Below are 12,068 nucleotides of genomic sequence, written 5' to 3' on the forward strand. Positions count from 1 at the left end.
GTTCCTCCTCCAAAAATGATCAAATCTTACTCTTCATAGATGATGATGAAAAGAGATGTGAGAGAACTTTTGAAAGCATATTGTCTTTGAATCTATATTGCTTATTGTGTGTGTCTGTATAGTGTTTTCTTTCTGAAATAAGTTGAAAAAAGTGTCAGTCTTCAGTGAACTTGTCTTTTTAAAATGAATGATAATGTTTTACTTAAAAAGATATGATATATAGAGAGATGGAACAAATAAAATATGAGAAATGGAAGTTCTCTGCTGCAGTTTTATGAATGGTGAGAGAATAGTACAAAATTAATATACAGAAATGGTATAGTGCAAATCAAAAAATATGACATGCTTACTCTGAAAGTGATGATTTCAGAAGACAAAAATTATCACTTTGTGGAATTCACTGAAATACTTAAGGTAAAAGATACCACTTAAAAATGGTAGGGCACTGAAACAAAGGTCTTAAAATTATCCACCCATCTAGAATCTTGTAGCCTACCTTACTGTCAGATCGGAGTATTTGTGAGGTTGCTTACAAGTTCTGAAATGATTGGCTGCAAACACTGGATTATGTAGTCTCTTGGTAACTCTAATGACACTTATATTTCAAAAACCATGCTTTTTGATGTCTGAGGTGTAACAGTTGTTAATACTGTGTTTGAAAACCTTAGATATAGTCAATGCTTTAAGTTCAGTGCTTAATAAATACAGGGGGCAACCTGGCAGGGAAGCTCTGAACCAATTTTGTTACTTACAGGATACTGAGTTTATGTTAGTATTCAGGACCAAGATCACAAAATCCCCCAAGATCTTGAGGTGTTATCTTATCTTGAGGAGGTATTATAGTCTGTGCCACGAGCATATTGAGGTAATGCTGAATCTGTAATAACTCATGCAGCACTACAGTATTGTCTAAATTGCTCTATATAGTACTTCTACTTCTCTGGTTTGGGTAAGGACATTGTAGCATTACCGAGGTTGTAATGAGAAAGACAAAATGGAGTGGGGGGGGAGGGGGGCTGTTAATGGTGGCAAAATAAGGAATGTGTGTGGTTTTCCCCATTTAGTTATTAAATAAATAGTATAAAGTAAAAAAGTAAAAAACATGTGTCTATATGTAAGCTATAATAAATTTTGTTAATTTCATTTGCAAGTTTAAGCACATCAGGGCACAATGCCTACATAGCCTGCTTCTGACCTACAGTTTGAGTGCCAATTGACAAGTAGATTCCAGTCAGGATAGTGTGTCATGGTTTAAGCCCAGCTGGCAGCAAAGCCCCAGGAAGCCACTTGCTCACTCCTCCCCCCTCCCGGTGGGATGGGGAGGATCAAAAATAACGAAAAGCTCATGGGTTGAGGCAAGGACAGGGCGGGATCACTCACCGCTTATGGTCACGGGCAAAAGACAGACTCGACTTGGGGAAGAAACAAAATTGATTTAATTTACTACCAATCAAATCAAAACAAGGATAGTGAGAAGTAAAAACCAAATCTTGGAACACCTTCCCCCCACCCCTCCCTCCTTACCGGCTCAACTCTACTCCCAGTTTTCTCTATGGTCTCCCCCCTGCAGAACAGAGGGACAGGGAATGGGGGCTGGGGTCAGTTCATCACACCTTGTCTCTGCTGCTCCTTCCTCCTCAGGGGGAGGACTCCTCACTCGTTCCCTGCTCCAGCATGGGGTGCCTCCTGTGGAGGAGACAGCCCTCCACAAACTGCTCCATCATGGGCTCCTTTCTCCCCGGGCTGCAGGTGGGCCTCCGCTCCCCCGCTCCCCTCCGTGGGCTGGGGGACACAGCCTGCCGTCTCACCGCGGGCTGCAGGGGCATCCCCTCCTCCCCCGCTCCTCCTCCCCTCCTGCCGCACTGACCTCGGTGTCTGCAGAGGGGTTCCTCTCACATCCCGATCCCCCCACTCACGGCAGGTTCCCCTTCTTAAATCTGTTCTCCCAGAGGCGCTACCACCGTCGCTGATGGGCTCGGCCTGGGCAGAGGTGGGTCTGACCTGGAGCCGGGGAAGCTTCCAGCAGCTTCTCACAGGAACCATCCCTGCAGCCCTTCCCAGCTACCAAAACCCCACCACACAAACCCAAAACAGTGAAATCTTAGTAATGAAATTAGCTACATTGCAAGATCTCTGCTCTAAGGATTATAATTCAAGTTGTATAATTAACCTGGTAGAGTCCAATTTTAGTTCATCTCAATCATCTCTAATCTTCAGTGAAACTGTGATTTTTAAAATAGTCTTTTCCCATGTGTGTGACTGATGCTGCGAGATGAGATAACTGTTACAAAGGAATTTGTGTAGAACTCCGTATGAGATTATTCTTTGAATGATATGTCAAACTTCAGTAGGTTTTAGCAGAAGGAAGAATTTTTAGAGGGAGTGATTCCTCAAAGGGATTCTTAAACCATTGGTCTTCAGCATGTGCCTTTATGGAAGTGACTTTGCTAGCACAGTTTATTTTGATGTCTCCCACAACTTCAGGAACTTGAATGCTTGGGTAGATTTCATAGGGAATATCTGATAAGCAGAACAGGCAAATAGTTGGCTGACTAAGGGCTTCCCTAACAGAGATACTTTTTAAAACTGTTGGTGGAAAACTGTGGTATTTGGCAAGTAGCAGTTATTCTGGTGTGGGGTTTTGGGGGGGGGGGGTTGTTTGTTTGTTTGTTTTTTGTTTGGTTTTTTTTTTTTTACACAGATCTAGTTCGGGTGTCACACCTAACAAATCATGGCAGGCTTTTCTCTCTGACCAATGATGCATATGAATGTTTTCCCCCTGCCATTCCTGCTGTTTTGCAACTATGTGCAAGAGATAGTTAGAGCAAGCTTGCTTTTTTTTTATTTCAGTGTGTTCAAATGAAAGTGGAGTTTGCACATGAGATGTATGTACAGTCTGAAGGCTAATTTATGCTGTTCTCTACTCTTTTAATTAACGAAACAAGTGTGAAAGAATATTTTCTCTTTGAGCCTTAAATATCAATTAAGTCAGCTGACATGCTGAGTGGACTTAGTAGGTAGAGTATAACCCTTGAAAGGGTCAAATACATAGTCTGGTGTCAAGGTAGTTAATATATATATATTTAAAGTTGAGTTATCTTGTAGTCAAAGCATTCAGATGATTCTTGATAAATATGTGTGTTTGTGTGTGTGTGTTTCTTTCAGGGCTATTTTTAGGGAAACTAATTAAACAAATGCTGTTTGGAAGAAGGAGGAGATAGGGGTACGCTCTACTGATTCTCTGCCATTGTCCTTGTGTTCTATATTTCTGTGCCCTCCATTCTCTTTCCTTCCTATTCTTCCACTGGTTCTTAAGTTGAAGTGTCTGTAAGCTGCTAGAGTGACTTCCTGCTGCAGGTGCTCACTTGCATATAGTTAGGCCACCTGCCATGCCTCTAGATGTTGCATTTGCTGTGGCTGTTTTTAGTTGGAAGAATAAAGGTTTGATCCTAGGACAAGAGATCTCTAAGGTCCTTCTCCTACATACAGCTGTAAAATTTAGTATCTTAAGCTTATATTTCTATAAGTAATTCAGCTACTAGTCATTCTGTTGCTTTCCTAACCAGTATTTTTGGTGATGTTCCAGAAGTAGACAAGAAACAAGATTTGAGATTTGTTTGGGTTTAGGTGCAGTGAGACTTTGAAACAAGATCTCAACTCTCTTTTTGTTTTACACTTGATTTAGGAATATGGGAGAGCTCCAGCACTACTTTTTTAAATGGAAGAAAAGATGTCAGAAAAATGTTTTTTAAGTGTAAGTGGTAATTTGTAACACTTAACTGTAGAAAGGACCAAAGAAAGAATATCAGACTTTTTGTCTGAAGCAGAGGTTCTTGTATTACTGAGTAATGCAAAGGTAACTTGCATTGTGTAAGTAAAGGAATAGTCATTGGTTTTGGTTTTTTTTAAACTAGTCTGGGAAGCTTTAATTTGGTTAGTGATTCTGTGCCAAGGGCCCATTTCATTCTGCATACCTGGTTTCTGAAAATATCTGCAAGAGTATCAATTGAACAAATATTTTTCTTTACTTAGGGATGTATTTAAAAAGTGAAAGTGAACTCAAACTTGAAGAAGCATAATAGAAACTGGAAGATGTTTGTAACAGCCAGCATCTTCCATTGTTTTGTATATCCCACTAGTGTGACAACTGCAGTTGGGTGTTTGGAACAGCTTAGGGTAATAATGATGAAACTAATCACTTGTATGTTTAGACAAATAACAATAGAGGTGCAGTAGAAATAAAAGATAAGTCAATCTTTTCCCTCTGCTTCACCCAACACTTCTCTGACCCTCCTACTGCCATAGTATATTTATTTTAGTGCCTTTATTATTCAATGCTTGCATACTGCCTTCTCTTAAATGAGACAGGAAGAGTTATTGTAAAAACTTATTTTGCATAAGGACTGTGAGAGGCAGAAATGTGGTTGGACCTAGAGGAGAAGTCAAGCTGGAGAGCAGCCCCACACAATGCAATTTGTAACAGTCTGCCTATTTTGAAATGGTTTTCCAGAAGCAAAATTTTCAGTGGTTTAAGGTTTTTAACTCGACAGCTGCAAGGAGGTAGTATTTATCTTTTCTAAACTCTTTTAACTGATGTATTGAAGTATACCTTTGAATCAGTAAAACTCGTCATGAGAGAACTTCCATGTGTGACATGAAACAGCCTTATGAATAGATAACAAGATTTTTTTGCTTTTATTACGAAGACAGGACCTAACATCTAGAGGAAACTGTAGGCTACATTTTGCTTGAAATTAAACTTTATTGAAGTTGATAGAAAAATGTAGCAAATAAGGTATACTTAGCATCCAGGCCAAAGTATAAGCTCACAGAAGCAGGAAACAAGTCTTAACCCTGATCAGTACTAATAATCGAAGGCAGACACTGGAAGTTGGAATAAGTAAGAGTAAACTTACTCTCTCAGGGAGGACTTTGTATATACAGGGTGTCATGTTAAATATTTCATGCATCACTTCTGAATGTTTTTGTCTGAATCATTAAAATAATTGTTTAATGTGAGTGATCCATGGGTGGTGGTTTTCTTCTGTTTGCTTGTTTTCTTAAATTCAATACTATGCATGAGATCAGGAAATGGTGTAGTTTTAATAATACTTCTGCTGTTATATATGTAAAAGGGTAAGAGTTGCTTTCATTTTCTTTTTGCTTTTGGTGGGAGGTGACCCCACTGTTACAATCTTGAGTACTGGTCAGCCCCTTACCTCTTAGAAGTATTTGCACAACTGAGAAATTGTTCAGTCTTTAAGTATCTTTCTGAGAATCCTTGTAGACCTATTAAATTGAACTGCTGGAACTGTCTGATTAATATGGTTTTCCTTCTCAAAAGCTGTCAGCTGACAAATGTTTCTGGAATAGCTTTATATTCATGGATTTTATTTAAAATACATGAAATTGAAATAAAACTGAACTGAAACTTCCATTGGAGACTGCTCTGTTAATATTCTCTTCTGATTAATGTAAGGCAGTGATGTGAAGAGTTCATGTGAACTTTTTATGCACAGTGAAGGTGGCCTGAGACCAGCTGCCATTGTGGTTGTTGGTTTTGTTTGGTTTTTTGTTTGTTTTTTTTTCAACTTCATGAAGTAGGTAACCCAATAAAAAGAGCAAAATACATGTTCTTCCAGAAGATTATTTAGTTTAGAAGTAATTGGAATAGCATGTACTTTCTCTATACATATCTTGAACCAGTAGGTAGTATATTAAAACTAAAGTTGCAACTTGGAAATACTGGTATTAGGCTGGTTTTGAATCTGAGTTTACACATTGTTTTAAACGTAGAAAAAGTGTGATGATCAGACTCTTTACAACTGAAACCATTATTGAAGGCAAGTATATTGTCCTCCATGAACTAGCTGAATGAATTTATATGGCAGCCTGGTAGTTAAATCAATATACTCCCAACTCGTGTGATTTCTTTGCTTTATTAAAGTATTCTAGGACTGTAGTTCACATATGTCCTCAATACTGTAACAAGATACGCATTTGTTCTGTGGAATCAGAATAAACAGTAATATTTGAATATTCCAGTTTAAAGATGGATGGTAGCATTTAAGTAATTTGGGAAGTTTAATGATATGTGGTTTTTTTGAAAGTTCTGAGAATTGTTGGATCTGGAAAAGTTGGGGTTTTTTCCTAGATTATTCACATGACCTTTTGAAGTTTTCAAATATATACTTACTAGTAGTTTGTCAAACATTTAACCAAGGGTATTTTGGGACAGTAAAAGATACACTGCCTGGTTATTTTTTATTTTAAAGTTGTGGTGGACTACATGTGGGAAGCTGCAGGTCACAAAATACAAAGTTTTAATGTGTTACCTTTATCTTAAATCTTGCCAAGTATTGTAAAGATGAAAACTCATTTGAAGGTGGCAAGTACTCTGTACATACTGCAGAGAATCAAGCAAATGGAACCATTGCTTATTTGGTTGTGGAATGAGAGATAAAGCATGCCCTATCATAGCATTTATGCATTAAATATATGGCAGTGATAAATGGTTTGCCTTCCACATTTCTTCTCATGGTCACTTCCTACTAGCTTTATGTTTGGGAAAGATCAGAATATAAAGTTTTAGTTCATTGAGCTGCTGTGAAGCTGTGAAGGATCTTTTTTATTTGCTAAGAATGTGGTGATCTACGAGTGAACTGGCTATGTGAGTGTTGCTGTATGGCCTTGTAAGATATATTCCGCTTTCTAGGAGTACAGCCAATTGTAGTTATTATTTCTTCCTTTTCTGTGGAATGGAGTATTAGTTTGTCTTTCCCCCAGCTTCCATTAAGGAATGTTATTCAAACTATGAATGTAAATCATTACTGGGTTTGGTTTTTTTTTTTTCCTGTAAAAATTCATCTAGGAAGCAGACTTCTGTCTTCTGTTGTTCTTTTCCAATAACATTCCTTAAAAGGAAGAAAAAAGGCAAGCTTGAAATGACTTTCCAGACGTTTTAGTGATGGAAATATTTCTAAGAAGTTATCAGGTATCATGTGTGCAAACAAACTAAAGCTTCCTTTATATTTAATTTTCATTGATAGTGCAGCATTCCTACTAATTCTTTAACTAAATCTTTTTCAGTGTGGCTTGATTTTATTTTTCCATAACTGTGATGTGTTCCCACAGTGATTTCTTATAATAATTAAAAGTTTGTCAACAGTTTCTTTGCCTCAAATCGTGCACAACAAGAGACAATATATAAAATGCATATTAGAATGTTGCAGTTATGACATAGGGTGCTAACAGATGGGCAGTTTCTGTGAATTTGTCCAAGTAACTTCATATATATTTGAATGCACATAATATTTTGTTTCCTTCCTGTCTGCAGAGTTCTATATGAGGGGAAGGAACGCATCATTTCAGGCTGCGAGGTGATTCAAGCTACTCCTTATGGTCGTTGTGCTAATGTTAACAACAGTTCAGCTTCTTCTCAACGGATCTTTATCACATATCGAAGGGCTCCTCTAGTACGACCTCAAAATTCATTGGCAGTGACCGATATCTGTGTTATTGTTACCAGCAAAGGAGAAACTCCTCCTCATACATTCTGCAAAGTAGATAAGAATTTAAATTGTGGTATGGTGAGTATTTAAAAGCTTGAGTGTCTCTCTCTCTTTTTTTGTTTTTTTTTTTTTTGACACCCAACAAACCAACCCAAAGGAGTAGCTCTTCGAACTTTTCTTAGCACTGTTATAACTGTGTTCTATCACTACATCGTAATTCCTTCATTCTATATACCATGTGTGAGACTTCACTTTTGTAGGTTTTCTTGCTCTGATTTCCTTTTGTGTTAGGAATTACTTCTTCATACTGATTACTCACTACTTCAGTTTGCATATTCATGTCTAGGTGCTATTTAGGAGTAGTGTGATGGATTTTTTTTTTTTTTCTTTAATCTTGTTCCTGCCCCCTCTTTGGTGATGCTGACACTCGGGATGAATCATGAACACTTTTTTCTTAGTTATTAATAATGCCTATGTTACTAAGACATGCAAGAATGATAATTACTGCTTACAGTTCTTCTTGTACTTTTTTTTCCAATCAGTTCGCTTTTATTTAGTCTGTTTTGCATTTAGTTGACTCAGACTGAAATAAGTGATTTTTTTCAAATGGCAAAGTCTATTTAGACAAACTGCAAAACTACTATGTAAATAACCAGTTTATGGAAGTATGATAAATCTTCAGCTGATGATGTTTAGAATTTCACTTCCATGGGTGAGGTTCCCATAAAAATCTCCTTCTAATTAAACAAGAAAATGTGAAGCTGCAAGTGATCTGCTTCACTTTTCCCTGTTCTTCTGTTGGAATAAGTCAGAGTAGTGTGGTGGTGTGATTATTTTAAGTAAATCCTGTAATCTCTAAAAAATATGAGAAGGGTGAATTCCTGATTTCATGATTAACATGCACTCAGCAGCCAACCAGTCATTTTATTCTGTAAAGCTTTTTATTTAAATGTTTGCTCTGTTTGTAATATTAGGAGTATATTCAAATGCTTATACTTGATTCCTCTGCTGCCTGTTGTCATCTTTACTGGTTCTACGATGAAACTTGTGTCTTTCAGTGGGGTTCCAGTGTGTACCTTTGTTACAAGAAGTCTGTGCCAGCTTCTAACTCCTTAGCATATAAAGCTGGTAAGTAATGTTAGAAGCACTGTCTAAACATGCTAACAGAAGGATTCGAATGCCTTGCTGAAATTGAATAATAATTTTAAAAGCTTAAGTGCTGTCTGTCAGTATTCTGTTCCTAGAGCATGTCAGTTGAAATCAACTCCTATAATGCCTCTTTGCAATCCTCACTTTGTCCCAGGCAAAAAAAAAAAAAAAAAAAAAAAGCCTAAATAGGAATGGCATTGCTCTTTATTAATTTAGCTCTAATCATGGCCGGTTTGGTAGATTAGGACCTTTAGCGGAAAGCTTAGCAAGCATTTCAGGTGTAACAAAAGACTTCATATTTCTTGTGTTGGTGCTGATGGAGAAGGAGTAATTAAAAATTCTATTCAACCTTACTTATATCTCTTTCTATGTCTCACAGCTAATGCAACATCTTTCATTTAATTTGAAAATTAAATGTGTTTCTTCCCTTCAGTTCCACAACTATTCACTTGTTTCTTATTTGAGGAGAGTGAAAAATATTCTGAACAATAAATGACAAAAAGTATTTTCTTTTAAATCTGGCTTTTGTAAGTTTTTTTAATGCATTGCTACAGATTATTATTTTTTTTCTGAAGTCAAAACTTTCAAAAGAATTTCTACTGAGCACTACATGCACCAAATTCCTTTGAAAGGAGTAAACTACCAAGTAGAAGTGGTAAGCATAGATGATTAAGTCAGTGTACCATAAAATAAGCTAGATGAACAGCAATAATAAACCAATGCTTGTGTGCCTATTTTCTACCAGCAAGAGTTAGATACATTTATGAAAACTGAACAAGCTATTTGTTTAAATTGAACATAAGGAGTGATTAGCAGAAAATGTGGACAGTTAGCTAGTTCATCCTATTTTCAGTGGAGGTATTGCTGCTGTTTTTACAGTAGATAAATAACCACTTTCTTCATAGGAATTTCTTTGTAATAAAATCCATTCCAAAGGCACATTTAAATAGCACAGGTAATTCCCAACTGCTTTAAGGTAAAAATCTTCACTAATTAGTTTTTACTAAGTACTGTTTTTCGAGCACTTACCAAAAGAGAGTGCTTCAGTATTCATACACAATTTCTAGATGTTTATTACTTGGATGACTTAGTCTTACTGTCAAATGTGAGAGTTTCTTCTTCTGCAGATGTAATATTCGGTTATAAGGTCCAGATGACCAACAGACTTTGCTGTATGTTGTGGAAAATATATTGCTTACATTGCTGAGCAAATGTGCTTACTTTTCCTTCTCCCATTCTGAAGGCTTAATTTTCAGATATCCTCAAGAGAACTATGAGTCATTCCCACTATCGGAATCTGTACCTCTCTTCTGCCTTCCTATGGGAGCTACTATTGAGTGCTGGGACCCACAAACCAAATATCCACTACCAGTGTTCTCAACATTTGTACTGACCTGCTCTTCTGCAGAAAAGGTATGGCTCCACACTGTGACTAGATTTTGCTTTTAGTTCAAATGGCTGCTGTGAAGATAAATTGGCATTTTTTTCTTCTGTGTTTGAGAAATACTACAAAATAAATTGTTAAATACTTCCCTTATAAAATTGTATTTCTTAAGCCTTCATGTAAGACGGAAGTAAGCCAAAACAGGACATAGCTGGAAGAGTATGTGCTGTTTAGTCCCATGTAAGCTGAACCATACACTTACAAAACCAAAACTCACAGCACATGGATTTCCCTGTTCTTTCAAGTAAGAAGTTTCTGGGAAATGTAGCCTACATATTAAAGAGATGTTCACTTACCACATGTGTTAGCAATGTTTAAGTTGTTATGGTTTTCCTATGGTTACTTTAAAAGCCACTTCTGTGTGAATTTGTGTAATTTGGCTCTGTAGGTATCTATGTACTTGAATAGGAAAATAGTTACCAGAAAACAGCAGGGCAGGGAGAGGAAGAGTATGTGCTGAGAGGTAGCATGTGAGAGGCTCTGACGAACTGATGAGCTCCTGAGACCCGTGATCCTGTTGAATTTACATGAAGTGATGCATTTGGAACACCAGCCATCTGCCAAATCTGTATAAGGCCACCAGCACACACAGGCACCAAAAAATGTGTTGCATGACTCAGCCCACATGTGATAAGGCAGTGTCTGCTATACACAGACAGAGACTACAGGGTTATAGGTACACCTGATGAAGGAAGGGAGCCCTTGTTTGGGGTTGGTCTCCCAGGTGTTGCTTCACCTTGCCAGCTGTGTCTGTGTGTGTGAACTGCATGAGGGAATAAGTGATTGTAATGTGTGATTAGCTCTCTGACTAATAAACAGCAGTTTGGCTGTATTAGTGTTAACAGGTCATCTTCCACTCTGCCTGAGTCCCCTGTCAGGAAAATGTATATACTTCTACATTTCCAAACAACAGAAAAAGTCTTTCTCCAATATATTAATAGTTCTTTTGCAAAGAGGAATGCAGTACCTGCCAGTATTTTTCTCAGAGAGAATGTATACTGTGGTATCCATCTTTCCCTGTTCTCTTATTGCTAAGCTTACCAGAACAATTCAGTAAATTATGAAACTCTGACAAATAGGGAAGGAATATTAGAAAAGATTGGTAGCTGTTTAGCTTGATAAAATGAGTGAAGTCAAAGCTAAAATTATTTTATTGTTTAGTGTGTTAATGATAGAGGAATTTACTGAGCACAAGCATTTCATGAGAGGGTTTTGTTTGGTTTTTTTTTTACTATAATGGTTAACGGATAGGGTTTTGTCACAGCATGCAGTTTGGTTCCTTCCCTTTCAATTTACTGAGTATGAATACTTTGTTCAGTAAAGTGGAATGAAAAGAGGGAGAGAGGCACAAGCATCCAAAGCATTTCATTTATAAGGATACTTGTGTATGTTTACATAAATGAAAAGGCATTTCACAAGCTACCCGCAAAAGCACTGTAGTTTGTGTGCAAACACCAAAGACTTAAGGATGCTTCGAAAGTTCTGATCCAATCTCCTGTTAAATACTGGGTCTGCTCAGCTGTTTTTCTTCACCTTTTAGGTTTATGGTGCTGCTATTCAGTTTTATGAGCCTTATCCCCGGGAGCTGCTAACAGAAAAACAGCAATTGCAGCTGGGTCTCCTGACAGCTGTAGAGAGGAAAGTGGTTACTTCCAAGTCCATCAATTCCAACAAATGCATCTGCCTTCTCTCACACTGGCCTTTCTTTGAAGCATTTCGAAAATTTCTTATGTTCATCTACAAACTCTCTGTCTCTGGACCTCATCCTCTTCCCATTGAAAAGTATGTAAAATATTTTTCGAGTTAATGTGGGAAGGTAGTTATATCGGCTCAAGGAGTCATGTGATTTATACATGTCACACTTACTTAGTTGGTATATTTGCTCCATCCTCTTGCTTGAACTGTGTAATATATGTTATACTGATAGAAATTACTGCTGCTTCTGTTTAATAGTAGTGGCTTTT

General features: G+C 37.4%; 1 protein-coding gene across 6 annotated transcripts in view; it reads left to right on the forward strand.

Annotated features, from left to right (window-relative positions):
* DENND4C (DENN domain containing 4C) overlaps nucleotides 1-12,068 on the forward strand; it is a 79,052-nt gene that overhangs the window by 25,288 nt on the left and 41,696 nt on the right. For all 6 annotated transcript variants that reach the window (XR_012649019.1, XR_012649020.1, XM_075020764.1 and 3 more), the window contains exons 3-6: nucleotides 7,337-7,589; nucleotides 8,570-8,639; nucleotides 9,904-10,073; nucleotides 11,645-11,886. Coding sequence is in view for 4 of the 6 variants with exons in the window: in XM_075020764.1 (XP_074876865.1) it covers nucleotides 7,337-7,589; nucleotides 8,570-8,639; nucleotides 9,904-10,073; nucleotides 11,645-11,886 (735 nt within the window). In the remaining 2 variants the exon portion in view is untranslated. The remainder of the gene's footprint in view (nucleotides 1-7,336; nucleotides 7,590-8,569; nucleotides 8,640-9,903; nucleotides 10,074-11,644; nucleotides 11,887-12,068) is intronic.

Source organism: Buteo buteo, chromosome Z, assembly GCF_964188355.1.
Source record: "Buteo buteo chromosome Z, bButBut1.hap1.1, whole genome shotgun sequence".
NCBI classification, from domain to species: domain Eukaryota; kingdom Metazoa; phylum Chordata; class Aves; order Accipitriformes; family Accipitridae; genus Buteo; species Buteo buteo.